The 17025-nt window shown below is 45.4% G+C and overlaps 1 protein-coding gene across 1 annotated transcript in view; it reads right to left on the bottom strand.

Annotated features, from left to right (window-relative positions):
* LOC117524748 (sodium channel protein type 4 subunit alpha B-like) overlaps positions 1-17025 on the bottom strand; it is a 295022-nt gene that overhangs the window by 98505 nt on the left and 179492 nt on the right. Inside the window, exon 22 of the mRNA XM_034186600.1 lies at positions 5992-6109. Within this exon, the coding sequence (XP_034042491.1) occupies positions 5992-6109 (118 nt within the window). The remainder of the gene's footprint in view (positions 1-5991; positions 6110-17025) is intronic.

Below are 17025 nucleotides of genomic sequence, written 5' to 3'. Positions count from 1 at the left end.
CTGCTGGGACTGGTTGGGGCTGAGGGAGAGAACCAGAAAAAAGACATGCTGTGGAGGGGAGCAGAGATCAATCACTAATGATTAAATGCAGAGTGGTGCATACAGAGAAAAAAGAGAAAGAAACACTCAGTGCATTATGGGAACCCCCCAGCAGTCTAAGTCTATAGCAGCATAACTAATCAGGGTCACCTGATCCAGCCCTAACTATAAGCTTTAGCAAAAAGGAAAGTTTTAAGCCTAATCTTAAAAGTAGAGAGGGTGTCTGTCTGCCTGATCCGAATTGGGAGCTGGTTCCACAGGAGAGGAGCCTGAAAGCTGAAGGCTCTGCCTCCCATTTAACTCTTACAAACCCTAGGAACTACAAGTAAGCCTGCAGTCTGAGAGCGAAGCGCTCTATTGGGGTGATATGGTACTATGAGGTCCCTAAGATAAGAAGGGACCTGACTATTCAAAACCTTATAAGTAAGAAGAAGAATTTTAAATTCTATTCTAGAATTAACAGGAAGCCAATGAAGAGAGGCCAATATGGGTGAGATATGCTCTCTCCTTCTAGTCCCCGTCAGTACTCTAGCTGCAGCATTTTGAATTAACTAAAGGCTTTTCAGGGAACTTTTAGGACAACCTGTTAATAATGAATTACAATAGTCCAGCCTAGAGGAAATAAATGCATGAATTAGTTTTTCAGCATCACTCTGAGACAAGACCTTTCTAATTTTAGAGATATTGCGTAAATGCAAAAAAGCAGTCCTACATATTTGTTTAATATGCGCTTTGAATGACATATCCTGATCAAAAATGATTGTTGTGGCTGGCATGCCTGGCTGGCTTTTGTGTGTCTTCTGTTTCTGTCTTTTGGTTTTCCTCCCAGGTGGTGTGCATTTGGGACTGAGTGGCTGTGTGGCTGAGATATCAGGACCTCACCCTGATCACCTGCGGCTCGTCAGGACTCACAGCTGTGGTGCATCTACATGGATTGGAACATGGTAGCATTTAAGTCTGGAGTACACAGTGTGTATTTGCCAGAGACTCGACCTTGTGACCAGACGGGTGAGATCGTCGTCTCTAGAGCCATCTCTCATCAGTGGATGCAGAGAACGTCCAGGTTTGATGCATGGTCTGTGAAAGAGGAGGGGGTGAGGTCTCACGCTCGTCAGCACACTTCCTGAGGTACGTTTGGTTTTGTGACTAACATTTATACAGTCAGTAAATGTGGTGTCCCTCACACCTTATTATATTGAGCTGTATGTTAGTCGTTTAAATCAGCTTCCACTGCAGTGGAGTTTTGTGAACAGGGTGTTCTATGCCTGCAGGGTGGGAAGCTGATTTGCAATTAAGCCAGGAAGTGTTTGCTGTTTGTACACCTTTGAGTGGTCTCTCTGTGTGTTGAGTGTGGACTCACATAATGATTTCTTCTTTCACAGACTCGGTTTGTCGCGGCCACCTGGGGGGTGTCGGCGGGGTCCTTGGGTCCGAACAGTTTTCTGGCTCCGGACCGTTAGCGCTGCTGGGAGCGCACCGCAATCCACCACGCCAGACCACGCACTCTTTTGTTGTTTTCGTATCACTTCACTGTTATGTTTATTAAACTCTGTTATCCTTTGTACCGTGCTCTGCTTATTTCATACTGGGTCCTTCAAATGCTGGTCGGTTCTCCGGGCTGCGTCCGACACATAACAATGACTCCAAGATTTCTCACAGTATTACTAGAGGTCAGGGTAATGCCATCCAGAGTAAGGATCTGGTTAGACACCATGTTTCTAAGATTTGTGGGGCCAAGTACAATAACTTCAGTTTTATCTGAGTTTAAAAGCAGGAAATTAGAGGTCATCCATGTCCTTATGTCTGTAAGACAATCCTGCAGTTTAGCTAATTGGTGTGTGTCCTCTGGCTTCATGGATAGATAAAGCTGGGTATCATCTGCGTAACAATGAAAATTTAAGCAATGCCGTCTAATAATACTGCCTAAGGGAAGCATGTATAAAGTGAATAAAATTGGTCCTAGCACAGAACCTTGTGGAACTCCATAATTAACCTTAGTCTGTGAAGAAGATTCCCCATTTACATGAACAAATTGTAATCTATTAGATAAATATGATTCAAACCACCGCAGCGCAGTGCCTTTAATACCTATGGCATGCTCTAATCTCTGTAATAAAATTTTATGGTCAACAGTATCAAAAGCAGCACTGAGGTCTAACAGAACAAGCACAGAGATGAGTCCACTGTCTGAGGCCATAAGAAGATCATTTGTAACCTTCACTAATGCTGTTTCTGTACTATGATGAATTCTAAAACCTGACTGAAACTCTTCAAATAGACCATTCCTCTGCAGATGATCAGTTAGCTGTTTAACAACTACCCTTTCAAGAATTTTTGAGAGAAAAGGAAGGTTGGAGATTGGCCTATAATTAGCTAAGATAGCTGGGTCAAGTGATGGCTTTTTAAGTAATGGTTTAATTACTGCCACCTTAAAAGCCTGTGGTACATAGCCAACTAATAAAGATAGATTGATCATATTTAAGATCGAAGCATTAAATAATGGTAGGGCTTCCTTGAGCAGCCTGGTAGGAATGGGGTCTAATAGACATGTTGATGGTTTGGATGAAGTAACTAATGAAAACCGGCATCACTGAAAGCAGCCAAAGATAACGATACGTCTTTGGGATGGTTATGAGTAATTTTTTCTCTAATAGTTAAAATTTTATTAGCAAAGAAAGTCATGAAGTCATTACTAGTTAAAGTTAAAGGAATACTCGGCTCAATAGAGCTCTGACTCTTTGTCAGCCTGGCTACAGTGCTGAAAAGAAACCTGGGGTTGTTCTTATTTTCTTCAATTAGTGATGAGTAGTAAGATGTCCTAGCTTTACGGAGGGCTTTTTTATAGAGCAACAGACTCTTTTTCCAGGCTAAGTGAAGATCTTCTAAATTAGTGAGACGCCATTTCCTCTCCAACTTACGGGTTATCTGCTTTAAGCTGCGAGTTTGAGAGTTATACCACAGAGTCAGGCACTTCTGATTTAAAGCTCTCTTTTTCAGAGGAGATACAGAATCCAAAGTTGTCTTCAATGAGGATGTAAATCTATTGACGAGATACTCTATCTCACTTACAGAGTTTAGGTAGCTACTCTGCACTCTGTTGGTATATGGCATTAGGGAACATAAAGAAGGGAACATATCCTTAAACCTAGTTACAGCGCTTTCTGAAAGACTTCTAGTGTAATGAAACTTATTCCCCACTGCTGGGTAGTCCATCAGAGTAAATGTAAATGTTATTAAGAAATGATCAGACAGAAGGGAGTTTTCAGGGAATACTGTTAAGTCTTCAATTTCCATACCATAAGTCAGAACAAGATCTAAGATATGATTAAAGTGGTGGGTGGACTCATTTACATTTTGAGCAAAGCCAATTGAGTCTAATAATAGATTAAATGCAGTGTTGAGGCTGTCATTCTCAGCATCTGTGTGGATGTTAAAATCGCCCACTATAATTATCTTATCTGAGCTAAGCACTAAGTCAGACAAAAGTTCAGAAAATTCACAGAGAAACTCACAGTAACGACCAGGAGGACGATAGATAACAACAAATAAAACTGGTTTTTGGGACTTCCAATTTGGATGGACAAGACTAAGAGTCAAGCTTTCAAATGAATTAAAGCTCTGTCTGGGTTTTTGATTAATTAATAAGCTGGAATGGAAGATTGCTGCTAATCCTCCTCCTCGGCCCGTGCTACGAGCGTTCTGGCAGTTAGTGTGACTCGGGGGTGTTGACTCATTTAAACTAACATATTCATCCTGCTGTAACCAGGTTTCTGTAAGGCAGAATAAATCAATATGTTGATCAATTATTATATCATTTACTAACAGGGACTTAGAAGAGAGAGACCTAATGTTTAATAGACCACATTTAACTGTTTTAGTCTGTGGTGCAGTTGAAGGTGCTATATTATTTTTTCTTTTTGAATTTTTATGCTTAAATAGATTTTTGCTGGTAATTGGTGGTGTGGGAGCAGGCACCGTCTCTATGGGGATGGGGTAATGAGGGGATGGCAGGGGGAGAGAAGCTGCAGAGAGGTGTGTAAGACTACAACTCTGCTTCCTGGTCCCAACCCTGGATAGTCACGGTTTGGAGGATTTAAGAAAATTGGCCAGATTTCTAGAAATAAGAGCTGCTCCATCCAAAGTGGGATGGATGCCGTCTCTCCTAACAAGACCAGGTTTTCCCCAGAAGCTTTGCCAATTATCTATGAAGCCCACCTCATTTTTTGGACACCACTCAGACAGCCAGCAATTCAAGGAGAACATGCGGCTAAACATGTCACTCCCGGTCCGATTGGGGAGGGGCCCAGAGAAAACTACAGAGTCCGACATTGTTTTTGCAAAGTTACACACCGATTCAATGTTAATTTTAGTGACCTCCGATTGGCGTAACCGGGTGTCATTACTGCCGACGTGAATTACAATCTTACCAAATTTACGCTTAGCCTTAGCCAGCAGTTTCAAATTTCCTTCAATGTCGCCTACTCTGGCCCCTGGAAGACAATTGACTATGGTTGCTGGTGTCACTAACTTCACATTTCTCAAAACAGAGTCGCCAATAACCAGAGTTTGTTCCTCGGCGGGTGTGTCGCCGAGTGGGGAAAAACGGTTAGAAATGTGAACGGGTTGGCGGTGTACACGGGGCTTCTGTTTAGGGCTACGCTTCCTCCTCACAGTCACCCAGTCGGCCTGCTTTCCCGGCTGCTCGGGATCTGCCAGAGGGAAACTAACGGCGGCTAAGCTACCTTGGTCCGCACCGACTACAGGGGCCTGGCTAGCTGTAGAATTTTCCACGGTGCGAAGCCGAGTCTCCAATTCGCCCAGCCTGGCCTCCAAAGCTACGAATAAGCTACACTTATTACAAGTACCATTACTGCTAAAGGAGGCCGAGGAATAACTAAACATTTCACACCCAGAGCAGAAAAGTGCAGGAGAGACAGGAGAAGCCGCCATGCTAAACCGGCTAAGAGCTAGTAGCTGCGCTAAGCTAGCGGATTCCTAAAAACACGCAAAGTGAATAACGTGTAAATAATTTAGAGGTGATTCAGCAGAGGGAGTGCTTTAGTTAAGGCACATGAAGATAACACTGTGAAACAAATCGTTATCTAGGTAACTAGATCAATCTAACTGCGCAGATTAAACAGCTAACAGATACAGCAAAACACCGCTGTGCTCCGGAACAGGAAGTGATACAATACCGCAGTGAGAGCCAACCACCAGTAGAGGCAAGCAAGAGCAAACAAACAAACAAAAAAAAAAACACTTGTGCTAAACCAACATGCAGATCCACACTGGATTTGCTGTGTCTAGCAGGACCAGTATTAGTTATCTCAGTCTTACTAGAGTTCACAAATTAAAACTTTTGCTAACCTGTGGCCTTTAAATGCAGCCAAAAAAGCCTCCAACTTCGCAATATGAGACATATTTCCTGTGTAAAGAGGCATATAAAGCTTCATATCATCAGCATAACGGTGAATACTAATCCCATAATGAGCTGTGTCATGAAGTGGAAAACAGCAGTGGCCCTATGACAGGTCCCTGAAGCACCCCACACTTAACTGTGGACAATTCAGACATAGTATTGATATAAAACACACACTGGTTGAACTGATAAATATGATCTCAGCCACAAGAGGACCCAATCAACTCTGCTCTTGTGGTTGGGTCCTCCTTCTAAGCGAGAGCTCAGTATCAGTTGTTAGTTGATCCAGAATTGTTTTGGATACTGTAACATCCAGAAATAACTGGTCATTCATACTGAAAGGAGCCAGCTGGGGCCCATCAGACCATCTCTTGAAACCCGTGGAGGGCTTTTTATTTATTTATTTTTTTTCAGCTTCTCCAACAGGGACGGGACTGAAAAGTATTCCCAGATCATGTTTGAGGGATGACTCTTGCTCCTTGGGAACACACATCTGTTTGGATACTGGACTCTGTGATTTTACATGGACTTACGATCTGGGAAACAGTTCTCAGGGTCCATGGCTTCTTCAGCCATCTCAGAGTACACATCTTCTTCCTCGCCCGGCTTTCTCAGGTCCACTGTGCTGCCCTCCGACAGGCTGATATCATCCTTCTGCTGAAGAAAACAAGAAATGTCCAATCAGAAGCATGAAGATGATCTGAAGACAAAAACAACACACCCAAAATCTACATGGTGTGACGCGATCAGACACCAAGCTTTGAATTTTGAATTTTTATGATTTCTGGGATCTGACAAAGCCATACTAAAAACTAGGGATGTCCCGAACAGTTTTTTTTGGCTCCAATCCGATTCAGAGTCATTTGACTTTGAGTATCTGCCGATACCGAGTCCCGATCCGATACTTCAAAAAACTGAATGAACAATGAACAAATGCTAAATATATAATAATTTCATTTTAATCACCTTATTTTATTATTTATCACTTAAACAGTGCACTTCTCCTTGAGGTAGCATAAACAATCAAGTAATAATCTACCAGACTTAAAAAATGTACAAATTTCCATGTTATTTTATTTGTCTAAAAATAAATGTCCAAGGTTCCTTATGTTAAACAAGAAATTACCTAATCTGAAATAACAGGTGGTTTTAACTTACAGATGAAAGGTGTCTAAAGAACCATTTATTGATTTGGATATTTTAATTACAAGTGTTCTAAACTTTTTTAGAACACTGTTACTGTTACAGTTAAAACAGTAATCAGAAATTTTGAGGTAACAAACAACAACAACAAAAAACATTTCCAAGGATTTTTCTCTCCCCCTCTAGCTGCCACCTTATCTTGGTGGGGGAGTTTGCGTACCCGGATGATCCTAGGAGCTATGTTGTCGGGGGCTTTGTGCGCCCTGTTGGGTCTCCCAAGGCAAACAGGTCCTAGGTGACGGGTCAGACTAAGGGCAGTTCAGAACCTCCATGACCAGTAAAAAATCAAGGACCGAGACATCGCCCGGTATGGTGGAGCCGGGGCCCCACCCTGGAGCCAGGCCTTGGGTTGTGGCTCGTGCGTGAGCACCTGGTGGTTGGGCCTTAGCTCAGCCCAAAAGAGGGACGTGGGCTCGCCCTCCTGTGGGTTCACCACCTGCAGAGGGGGCCATGGGGGTCGGGTGCAGAGAGGATTGGGTGGCAGTCGAGGGCGGGTGGCCCGGCGGCCCGGTCCATGCTCACAGCCCCTGGCTGTTGGGATGTGGAATGTCACCTCGCTAGGGGGGAAGGAGCCTGAGCTTGTGCGGGAGGTTGAGAGATACCGACTAGAGATAGTTGGGCTCACCTCCACGCACAGATTGGGCTCTGGTACCCAACTCCTGGAGAGGGACTGGATGCTTCATTTTTCTGGCGTTGCCCACGGGGAGAGGCAGAGAGCTGGGGTCGCATTGCTTATTGCTCCCCAGTTCAGTCGCCATGTGTTGGAGTTCACTCCGGTGAACGAGAGGGTTGCATCCCTACGCCTTCGGGTCGGGGACAGGTCTCTCACCGTTGTCTCGGCCTACGGGCCGAGCGGCAGTGCAGAACCGACCTTCCTGGAGTCCCTGGGAGGGGTACTAGATAGCGCTCCGACTGGGGACTCCATTGTTCTCCTGGGGGATTTCAATGCCCATGTGGGCGGCGACAGTGAGACCTGGAGGGGGGTGATCGGGAAGCACGGCCTCCTCGATCTGAACCCGAGTGGTGTTCAGTTGTTGGACTTCTGTGCTAGTCACAGTTTGTCCATCACGAACACCATGTTCGAGCACAAGGATGTCCATAAGTGCATGTGGCACAAGGACACCCTGAGCCGGAGGTCGATGATCCACTTTGTAGTCCTATCATCTGACCTTCGGCCACGTGTCTCGGACACTCGAGTGAAGAGAGGGGCAGAGCTGTTGACCGATCACCACCTGGTGGTGAGTTGGATCCGCTGGGAGGGGAGGAAGCCGGTCAGACCTGGCAGGCCCAAATGTATCGTGAGGGTCTGCTGGGAACGACTGGCGGAACCCTCTGTCAGTGAGGTCTTCAACTTCCATCTCTGGCAGAGCTTCTCCCAGATCCCGGGGGAGGTTGGAGACATGGAGTCCGAGTGGACCATGTTCTCCACCTCCACTGTTGATGCGGCCGCTCGTAGCTGTGGTTGCAAGGTCTCTGGTGCCTGTCGCGGCGGCAATCCCTGAACCCGGTGGTGGACACCGGAAGTAAGGGATGCCGTCAAGCTGAAGAAGGAGTCCTACTTATCTTTGTTGGTAGGTGGGACCCCGGAGGCAGCTGACAGGTACCGGCAAGCCAAGCGTGCCGCAGCCCGTGCGATCGCAGAGGCAAAAACTCGGGTCTGGGAGGAGTTTGGGGAGGCTATGGAGGATGACTATCGGTTGGCCTCGAAGAGATTCTGGCAAACCGTCCGACGCCTCAGGAGGCGGAAGCAGCTCTCCACCAGCACTGTTTACGGTGCGGGTGGGGAGCTGTTGACCCTGACTGGGGATGTTGTCGGGCGGTGGAAGGAGTACTTCGAGGATCTCCTCAATCCCATCGTCACGTCTTTTGAAAAGGAAGCAGAGACTGGGGACTCAGAGGAGGACTCATCCATTACCCAGGCCGAAGTCACCGAGGTGGTTAAAAAGCTCCTCGGTGGCAAGGCTCCTGGGGTGGATGAAGTCCGTCCTGAGTACCTTAAGTCTCTGGATGTTGTGGGACTGTCTTGGCTGACACGCCTCTGCAACACTGTGTGGCGATCGGGGACAGTGCCTCTGGATTGGCAGACCGGGGTGGTGGTCCCTCTGTTTAAGAAGGGGGACCAGAGGGTGTGTTCCACATATAGGGGGATCACACTCCTCAGCCTCCCCGGTAAGGTCTATTCCAGAGTACTAGAGAGGAGAATTAGACCGATGGTCGAACCTCGGATTCAGGAGGAGGAGTGGTTTTCGTCCTGGTCGCGGCACACTGGACCAGCTCTACACGCTCCATCGGGTGCTCAAGGGTTCATGGGAGTTCACCCAACCAGTCCACATGTGTTTGTGGATCTGGAGAAGGCGTTCGACCATGTCCCTCGGACGACCGCAGCAGGAGCTTGGTTCGCATTGCCGGTAGTAAGTCAAACCTGTTTCCAGTGCACGTTGGCCTCCACCAGGGCTGCCCTTTGTCACCGGTTCTGTTCATTATTTTATGGACAGAATTTCTAGGCGCAGCCAGGGTGTAGAGGGGGTCTGGTTTGGGAACCACAGAATCTCGTCTCTGCTGTTTGCGGACGATGTGGTTCTGTTGGCTTCGTCAAATCAGGACCTTCAGCATGCACTGGGGCGGTTTGCAGCCGAGTGTGAAGCGTCCGGGATGAAAATCAGCACCTCCAAATCCAAGGCCATGGTTCTCGACCGGAAAAAGGTGCTTTGCCCTCTTCAGGTCGGTGGAGTGTCCTTGCCTCAAGTGGAGGAGTTTAAGTATCTCGGGGTCTTGTTCACGAGTGAGGGACGGATGGAGCGTGAGATCGATAGACGGATCAGTGCAGCATATACAGTGATGCGGTCGCTGTATCGGACCGTCGTGGTGAAGAGAGAGCTGAGTAGGGCGCAAAGCTCTCAATTTACTGATCGATCTACGTTCCGATCCTCACCAATGGTCATGAGATTTGGCTCATGACCGAAAGAACGAGATCGCGAGTACAGGCGGCCGAGATGAGTTTCCTCCGCAGGGTGGCTGGGCGCTCCGTTAGAGCTAGGGTGAGGAGCTCGGTCACTCGGGAGGAGCTCGGAGTCAAGCCGCTGCTCCTCCACGTCGAAAGGAGTCAGTTGAGGTGGCTCGAGCATCTTTTCCAGATGCCCCCTGGACGCCTCGCTGGAGAGGTGTTCCGGGCACGTCCCATTGGGAGGAGGCCCCGGGGAAGACCCAGGACACGCTGGAGGGACTACGTCTCTCAGCTGGCTTGGGAATGCCTTGGGGTTCCCCCGGAGGAGCTGGGGGAGGTGTGTGTGGATCGGGAGGTCTGGGCGGCTTTGCTTGAGCTGCTGCCCCCGTGACCCGACTCCGGATAAAGCGGAAGAAAATGGATGGATGGATGGATGGATGGATTTTTCTTCAGAAAACTGCTCTATAAATGAGCAGTCCTGTGACACGTTTCTGTTTTGTACAGATCAGTGGTTTCTGCACTGATCTGTTTTGTACAGATCAGCGGTTTCTGCCACTAGTCTTCCATGTTTTGGCCCGACGCCTCGTTCCTATTGGACAGCATGAAGCTACATCACAGCTCAGAGCGTTGAAAATTGGATTGGGTTTTTATTTAAAAAAAAAAGATTGGGTTGAACTTTGACCGCATCAGCCTGCTGACAAGCGGCAATGCGCGTGACACTTTTGATGGGAGCGCGCATTACCGCTTTCCTCTAAAAAGCAATGCGTCTCATTGACAATAATGCTTTTTAGACCGATTCTTGACGCCTCTGATGCTTCTGACGTGTGAAAGGCCCATTAATCTGCAATAATGAGCTTGAAATAGCGCTGTTCAAAATAATGAGGATAAAGTCTATATCGGATTCCTGATCAGGATGCAACGTCCAATTTCGATCAAGTCTGAAACCATGTGATCATGCCCGATTTCCGATCACGTGATCAGATCGAGACATCCCTACTAAAACCAAGAAAAATAACCTTTCTGCTATCATTGTTCATTATTTTTGATGAGCTATTCTTCTTTTTCTTCTTCTTTTTCTTCATCTACTCTTCTAGCAAAAGAACAGTTAGACTTTTTGTTTCTTCCGTTTCTTCCACAGTGACTTTTTTTTACATTAAACATGATTTGAATAAGAATCCTACGAGCCCAGCAGGTTAGCAAATTCATCAGCCTGAACAGCTGGAAGACCGATCAGTGTGAGAAAAATGCCCACATGGTCCCGGAGCTCGGCCACAGAAAAGGATTAAAGCAGGAACTTTATGAGAGCACAACTGTGGTGTTTCACTGGAGAATTTGCTTATTTTATCTCCTTAAAGTTAGATAGTTCACAACAACAAAATGTGCATACACATGCCCGGGGTTACGAGCACCCACATAATGTTTAGCATGAAACCGTGTGTGTGTGTGTGTGTGTGTGTGTGTGTATATATATATATATATATATATATATATATATATATATATATATATATATACACATATATATATATATATACGAGGTCTGTTAGAAAAGAATCCGACCTTTTTTTTTTTTCAAAAACCTGATGGATTTGAATCACGTGTGTTTGCAGGAGCCAACCTTGAACCTTCGTGCACATGCGTGATTTTTTTCAAGCCTGTCGATTGTGTCATTTGCTGGTAAGCAGTCTTTGTGTGAGGATGGGTGGAGTCTCTCGTTGTTTTTTCTTTGCAAGGACAATGGCGGAACAACTGGAGCAGCGCGACTGCATCAAATTTTGCCAGAAACTGGGCGACAGCCAGGTGGAAACCATTTGGATTATTCAGACGGCTTTTGGTGACGATCCTATGGGCATCACACAGATTAAGGAGCGGTACAACCGGCCGCACAATGGTGGAGAGCGCGCCGCACTCTGGGCGGCCATCAACATGCTGAAATGACCAGATCATTTCCAAAGTGAACGCTGTGGTGATGCGGGACCGTCATGTGACTATTCAAGAAATTGCGGAAGAGGTGGACATCAGCACTTTTTTGGCACATTCCACTGGGACAGAAGATTTTGCCATGAAAAGAGTTGCAGCGAAATTCATGCCGATGGCTTCGGCACGAAGCTGATGGAGCAAAAGCGCCACTGTGTTGAAGTCTCACAGGACATGTTGTGACATGTCCAGCTCTTCCACAATTCAGAAGATTGAGATGGGGAGCACCACCCCAGTTTACCAGTCCAGAGGTACTGCAACATTGTACAAGCCTGTCAGCCATGACAGACCAACCACATCCAGAGACTTTGTTTCAAATATTTTTATTATGAAGCAAAAGAACAGCAATAATACAAAAATACAACCCCAGTTCCAATGAAGTTGGGACGTTGTGTAAAATGTAAATAAAAACAGAATACAATGATTTACAAATCCTCTTCAACCTATATTCAATTGAATACACCACAAAGACAAGATATTTAATGTTCAAACTGATAAACTTTATTTTTTTTGTGCAAATATTTGCTCATTTTGAAATGGGTGCCTGCAACACGTTTCAAAAAAGTTGGGACAGTGGTATGTTTACCACTGTGTTACATCACCTTTCCTTCTAACAACAGTCAATAAGCGTTTGGGAACTGAGGACAGTAACTGTTGAAGCTTTGTAGGTGGAATTCTTTCCCATTCTTGCTTGATGTACGACTTCAGTTGTTCAACAGTCCGGAGTCTCTGCTGTTGTATTTTTATTTTTATTTTTTAGTACCCGCACTCTTTTACTACAAAGCCACGCTGTTGTAACATGTGCAGAATGTGGCTTGGCATTGTCTTGCTGAAATAACCAGGGACGTCCCTGAAAAAGACGTTGCTTGGATGGCAGCATGTGTTGCTCCAAAACCTGGATGTACCTTTCAGCATTGATGGTGCCATCACAGATGTGTAAGTTGTCCATGCCATGGACACTAACACACCCCCATACCATCACAGATGCTGGCTTTTGAACTTTGTGCTTTTAACAGTCGACGTCCATGATTTCCAAAAACAATTCAAAATGTGGACTCATCAGATCACAGCACACTTTTCCACTTTGCATCTGTTCATTTCAAATGAGCTTGGGCCCAGAGAAGGCGGAAGCGTTTCTGGATATTGTTGATGTTTGGCTTTCACTTTGCATGGCAGAGTTTTAACTTGCACTTGTAGATGTAGTGACAAACTGTGTTAACTGACAATGGTTTTCTGTGTTTGAAGTGTTCCTGAGCCCACGTGGTAAGATCCTTTACATAATGATGTCGGTTTTTAATGCAGTGCCACCTGAGGGATCAAAGATCACGGGCATTCAATGTTGGTTTTCGGCCTTGTCGCTTACATGTAGAAAGTTCTCCTGATTCTCTGAATCTTCTGATTATATTATGGACTGTAGATGATGGAATCCCTAAATTCCTCGCAATTGAATGTTGAGAAACATTGTTCTTTAACTATTTTTTCACGCAGTTGTTCACAAAGTGGCGATCCTCACCGCATCTTTGCTTGTGAATGGCTGAGCCTTTTGGGGATGCTCCTTTAATATGCAATCATGACACTCACAGTTAGTGTCCTTAGTTCCCAAATGCTTATTGAGTGTTGTTAGAAGGAAAGGTGATGTAACACAGTGGTAAACATACCACTGTGCCAGCTTTTTTGAAACATGTTGCAGGCGTCCATTTCAAAATGAGCAAATATTTGCACAAAAACAATAAAGTTTATCAGTTTGAACATTAAATATCTTGTCTTTGTGGTGTATTCAATTGAATATAGGTTGAAGAGGATTTGCAAATCATTGTACTCTGTTTTTATGTTCATTTTACACAACATCCCAACTTCATTGGAATTGGGTTGTAGTATAGAATGGATATTTTGCTTCTTTTAACAACATTATGCCACATCCAGAGACTTCAGCAATAGTGCGGATAAGAGAATATTTAGAGGGGAATCCTGCAAATGGTGATAAAAGCATCAAATTCGGCAGAAATACTCCTCAGACAATCCTCTTTTGAAAAAAACGATTGGCCACTTGACTTTTGGGGAGGTGATGGTCTAGTGGTTAAGGTGTTGGGCTTGAGTCCAGAAGATCATGGGTTCAAATCCCCACTTGACTGTAAAATCACTAAGAGCCCTTGGGCAAGGCCTTTAATCCCTATTGTTCCCGGTGTGTAGTGAGCGCCTTGTATGGCAGCACCCTGACATCGGGGTGACTGTGAGGCATAATTGTAAAGCGCTTTGAGCATCTGATGCAGATGGAAAAGTGCTATATAAATGCAGTCCATTTACCATTTACCATTTACTTTTCAAGAATGGTGCAAAGGTCAGTTTCGTTTTGTACAGGGGTCAAACGTTAAAGGTGCTCCAGTTTTGGTAAAACATCATGCAAATTACTAGTTGAGTTAACACCGTTCTAAAAAGGAATAGTTTGGATCATGTATCATCCTTACTTATCACGTTACGGGGTAACATATGTCACATGTCAAACAATCCAATAGACATAGACCCTGGTTGACCTTTACTTTGGAGACCAAACATTCAACACTGTCAACACTATTCCATTTATTAATCCTATTAGCTCAACCAATAATTTGCATCACTTTTTACCAAATTTGGAGCAACTTTAACTTTTGATTCCTGTACAAAATGACACTGACCTTTGTCACCATTCTTGCTGTTTTTATCCCGTAACTCCATAGAATTCAGTCACAGATAGTCCAAACTATACCTTTTTGTAATCTTTATGATCAGGCAAATAATTTGGAATATTTTTCAATATGACTGCAGCATCTTTTAATTTTGACCTCTGTGTAATTCTTCAACTGACCCCTACCTGACCACCGATTGAAAAGTCAAGTGGCCAATCGTTTTGTTTCAAAAGAGGAGTGTCTAAGGGGCATTTCTGCCGACTTTGATGCTTTTATCACCATTTGCATGATTGTTTCACTTATTTGCTGCACTACAAGTCAGGGTGAAGCTTGTCCGCTCCTGGCAAACTTTTGAGGACTTTAGTGAATTCCACGAGTGAGATGGCACCAAATCCACCCGAGTGTTCCACCTCTGCCTCCTCGAAGGAGGACATGGGTTGAGGAGATCCTCAGAGTGTTCTTTCCAATGCCTGATGATATCCTCAGTGCAGGTTAGCAGCTCTCCTCCCAAACTGAACTGCCTCCCTTTCCTCAGACGCCTGACAGTTAGCCAGAACCACTTTGTGTCTGAAAGTCATTCTTCCATGGCCTTTCCTAACTCCTCCCACAGTTTTTGCCTCAGCCACCATTCAGGCTGAAGTCCTTCTAGCCTGCCGGTGCTCAGCTGCCGATTGCGTAGATCTCTGTGCTAACCAGACACAAAAGGCCTCTTTCTTCAGCTTGACACCTTCCCTCACCGCAGGCATCCATCAGCCGGTTCTTGGGTTGCCACCACAACAAGCACCAAAAACCGTCTGGCCACAGATCAAAGCAGCCACCTCAACAATGTTTTTTTTTTTTTTTACGTCTTTAAAAAATGGTGCAGTAGAAGTGGTGCCTTTTACTGGTGTGTCATTCTCAATGAATGTGGGTGAATTCATTGTAAAGGAAACTATTTCTTCTGTGGTACTTTTCCTTGTGGATACTTTTATCAGTTGCAGTAAGAGTCTTGTGGCTAAGGTTCTTTTCAGCAGATTAGCTTCTGAGGTTCTGGAACCATCAGCATCATTTTGCTGCTGAATGACTCACTTTTAGTTTTACATAAAAACCTCCCACTGAAAGCAAAAGCACCATCTGTTTACTTTGATGGTCTGATTGGCAGCACAGGAAATCCCCCTCAGATGCATTGACCCCCACCACCACCACCACCCCAGCTGACATCAAAGGTCCGTGTTTGCTGAGCATCATGGGATGTTGCAGAGGGACAGCGGATGGGTTTGTGCTGAGGGCTGAGGAAGGAAAACCTCTGAGTTCGGTTAAATACTAAACAACACAGCAAGCTCTAATCTCTATGACACACACGGGCGTGCTAAAAAAGAAACACACACTCGCGTGTGCGTTTGGGCGCACACACATGCAGCAGCAGCAGCCGAGGGCCAAAACCTTGTGACAGCTGACACCCATAACGAGGGTTTTAAATGCGTTTTCTATTCATAAGCTGTTTCTGTTGTGCAGCCAGAGGAGAGCTGAAGGCTGTGAAACACTTCCAGGCTTTGTTAACCGCACAGGGATGAAAAGGTGCGTCCGCCAACTGAGCCATTTTTAACACTAGTGCTGCAAATTTCTCCGGAACGCAGAACGCTGATGCACAAAGCTTTGAAATAAGCCCCGATGACATCTGTAGGATCAACATATAGTGTGAGAGCAAACTAGATGGATGTCAGGATGGTGTTTGACTAGAACTGGTGTGTCGTCATCCTGGACCCAGACTAAGATCCAGGCTTTCACTGGCTTCCTGGACATTGGCCATCAGAAGTGTCCCTGGATGTGGACAAAGTGTTGAACTTGTACAGACATTCACTGACCTCTGCAGTGACATTCGTGTCTTTGGGTCCTTTGCCTTTGAGATCCAGAGATGCCTGGGTGGTCCGAGTCTTTAGGGTCCTGGTGCTTCAGGTCTTACTGTCTGGTTGCCAGACTTGAAGTCTAACCAGTGACCTAAGGTGATAACCTGTTGTCTTTGGTCCCAGGTCTCTGTGGAGGGTCTTTGGGTCCCACTGGAATGACTTTGTGTTAAAAGAACGGTTACTTAGTGAGACTCAGATGAGACTGTGAGCGAACATCAGACACCACATTTTGTCCATGTGGTGTGTTTCTCTGGCCATCATCCAATACACAAGTACCCCAGCACCTGGAGAAGGTCAAGGACACGCCCACAGTTCACCTGCCTGCAGCATATAGACAGTTAGTGGGGAGGGGTGGGGATAGACTGGTTGCATGACAGGGTGGTTGTTACCCAAGACCAAAGATAGTTGTGTAGTGCCCTGGATACAGCAATGTGCAGCACCAGTGCACGCTCCCTGACCTGATCCGACCTGACCTGCAGGACAACACAAGCAAACACTGAGCACAGACATCGGACACGGAATCCTGAATGTCTATAAACTCAAAGGCTTTGAAAGATCAAAGTGATATCGAAGGTCAGAGGTGAGTATTTGGACGTCAGCTGATAGAAGTTGTTTCATTTGTAAAAATTATATGTCTGTGCTCTGAAGGTGCTTGAACCTAAAAACAAATCACTAAAGAACAGGTAACCACAGTCTGCAATTCTAACCAGGTCATTTATTTACCGTAGTTTACCGACTATATGTCATGCTATTGTACTAGTTTGTAAGGTCCTGCAACTCAGACTGCAAAGGAACATATATTCAAAAATACTGCATTATCATCAATGGCCACAAGATGGCACCACCTACATGCATGACAAGCTGCTTTTGTAAACTGAATGAGATACGATTAGT

This window comes from Thalassophryne amazonica, chromosome 1, assembly GCF_902500255.1.
Source record: "Thalassophryne amazonica chromosome 1, fThaAma1.1, whole genome shotgun sequence".
Taxonomy (NCBI): domain Eukaryota; kingdom Metazoa; phylum Chordata; class Actinopteri; order Batrachoidiformes; family Batrachoididae; genus Thalassophryne; species Thalassophryne amazonica.
The sequence above is the reverse complement of the archived record's forward strand: the minus strand, read 5'-3'. Positions and strand labels throughout refer to the sequence as shown.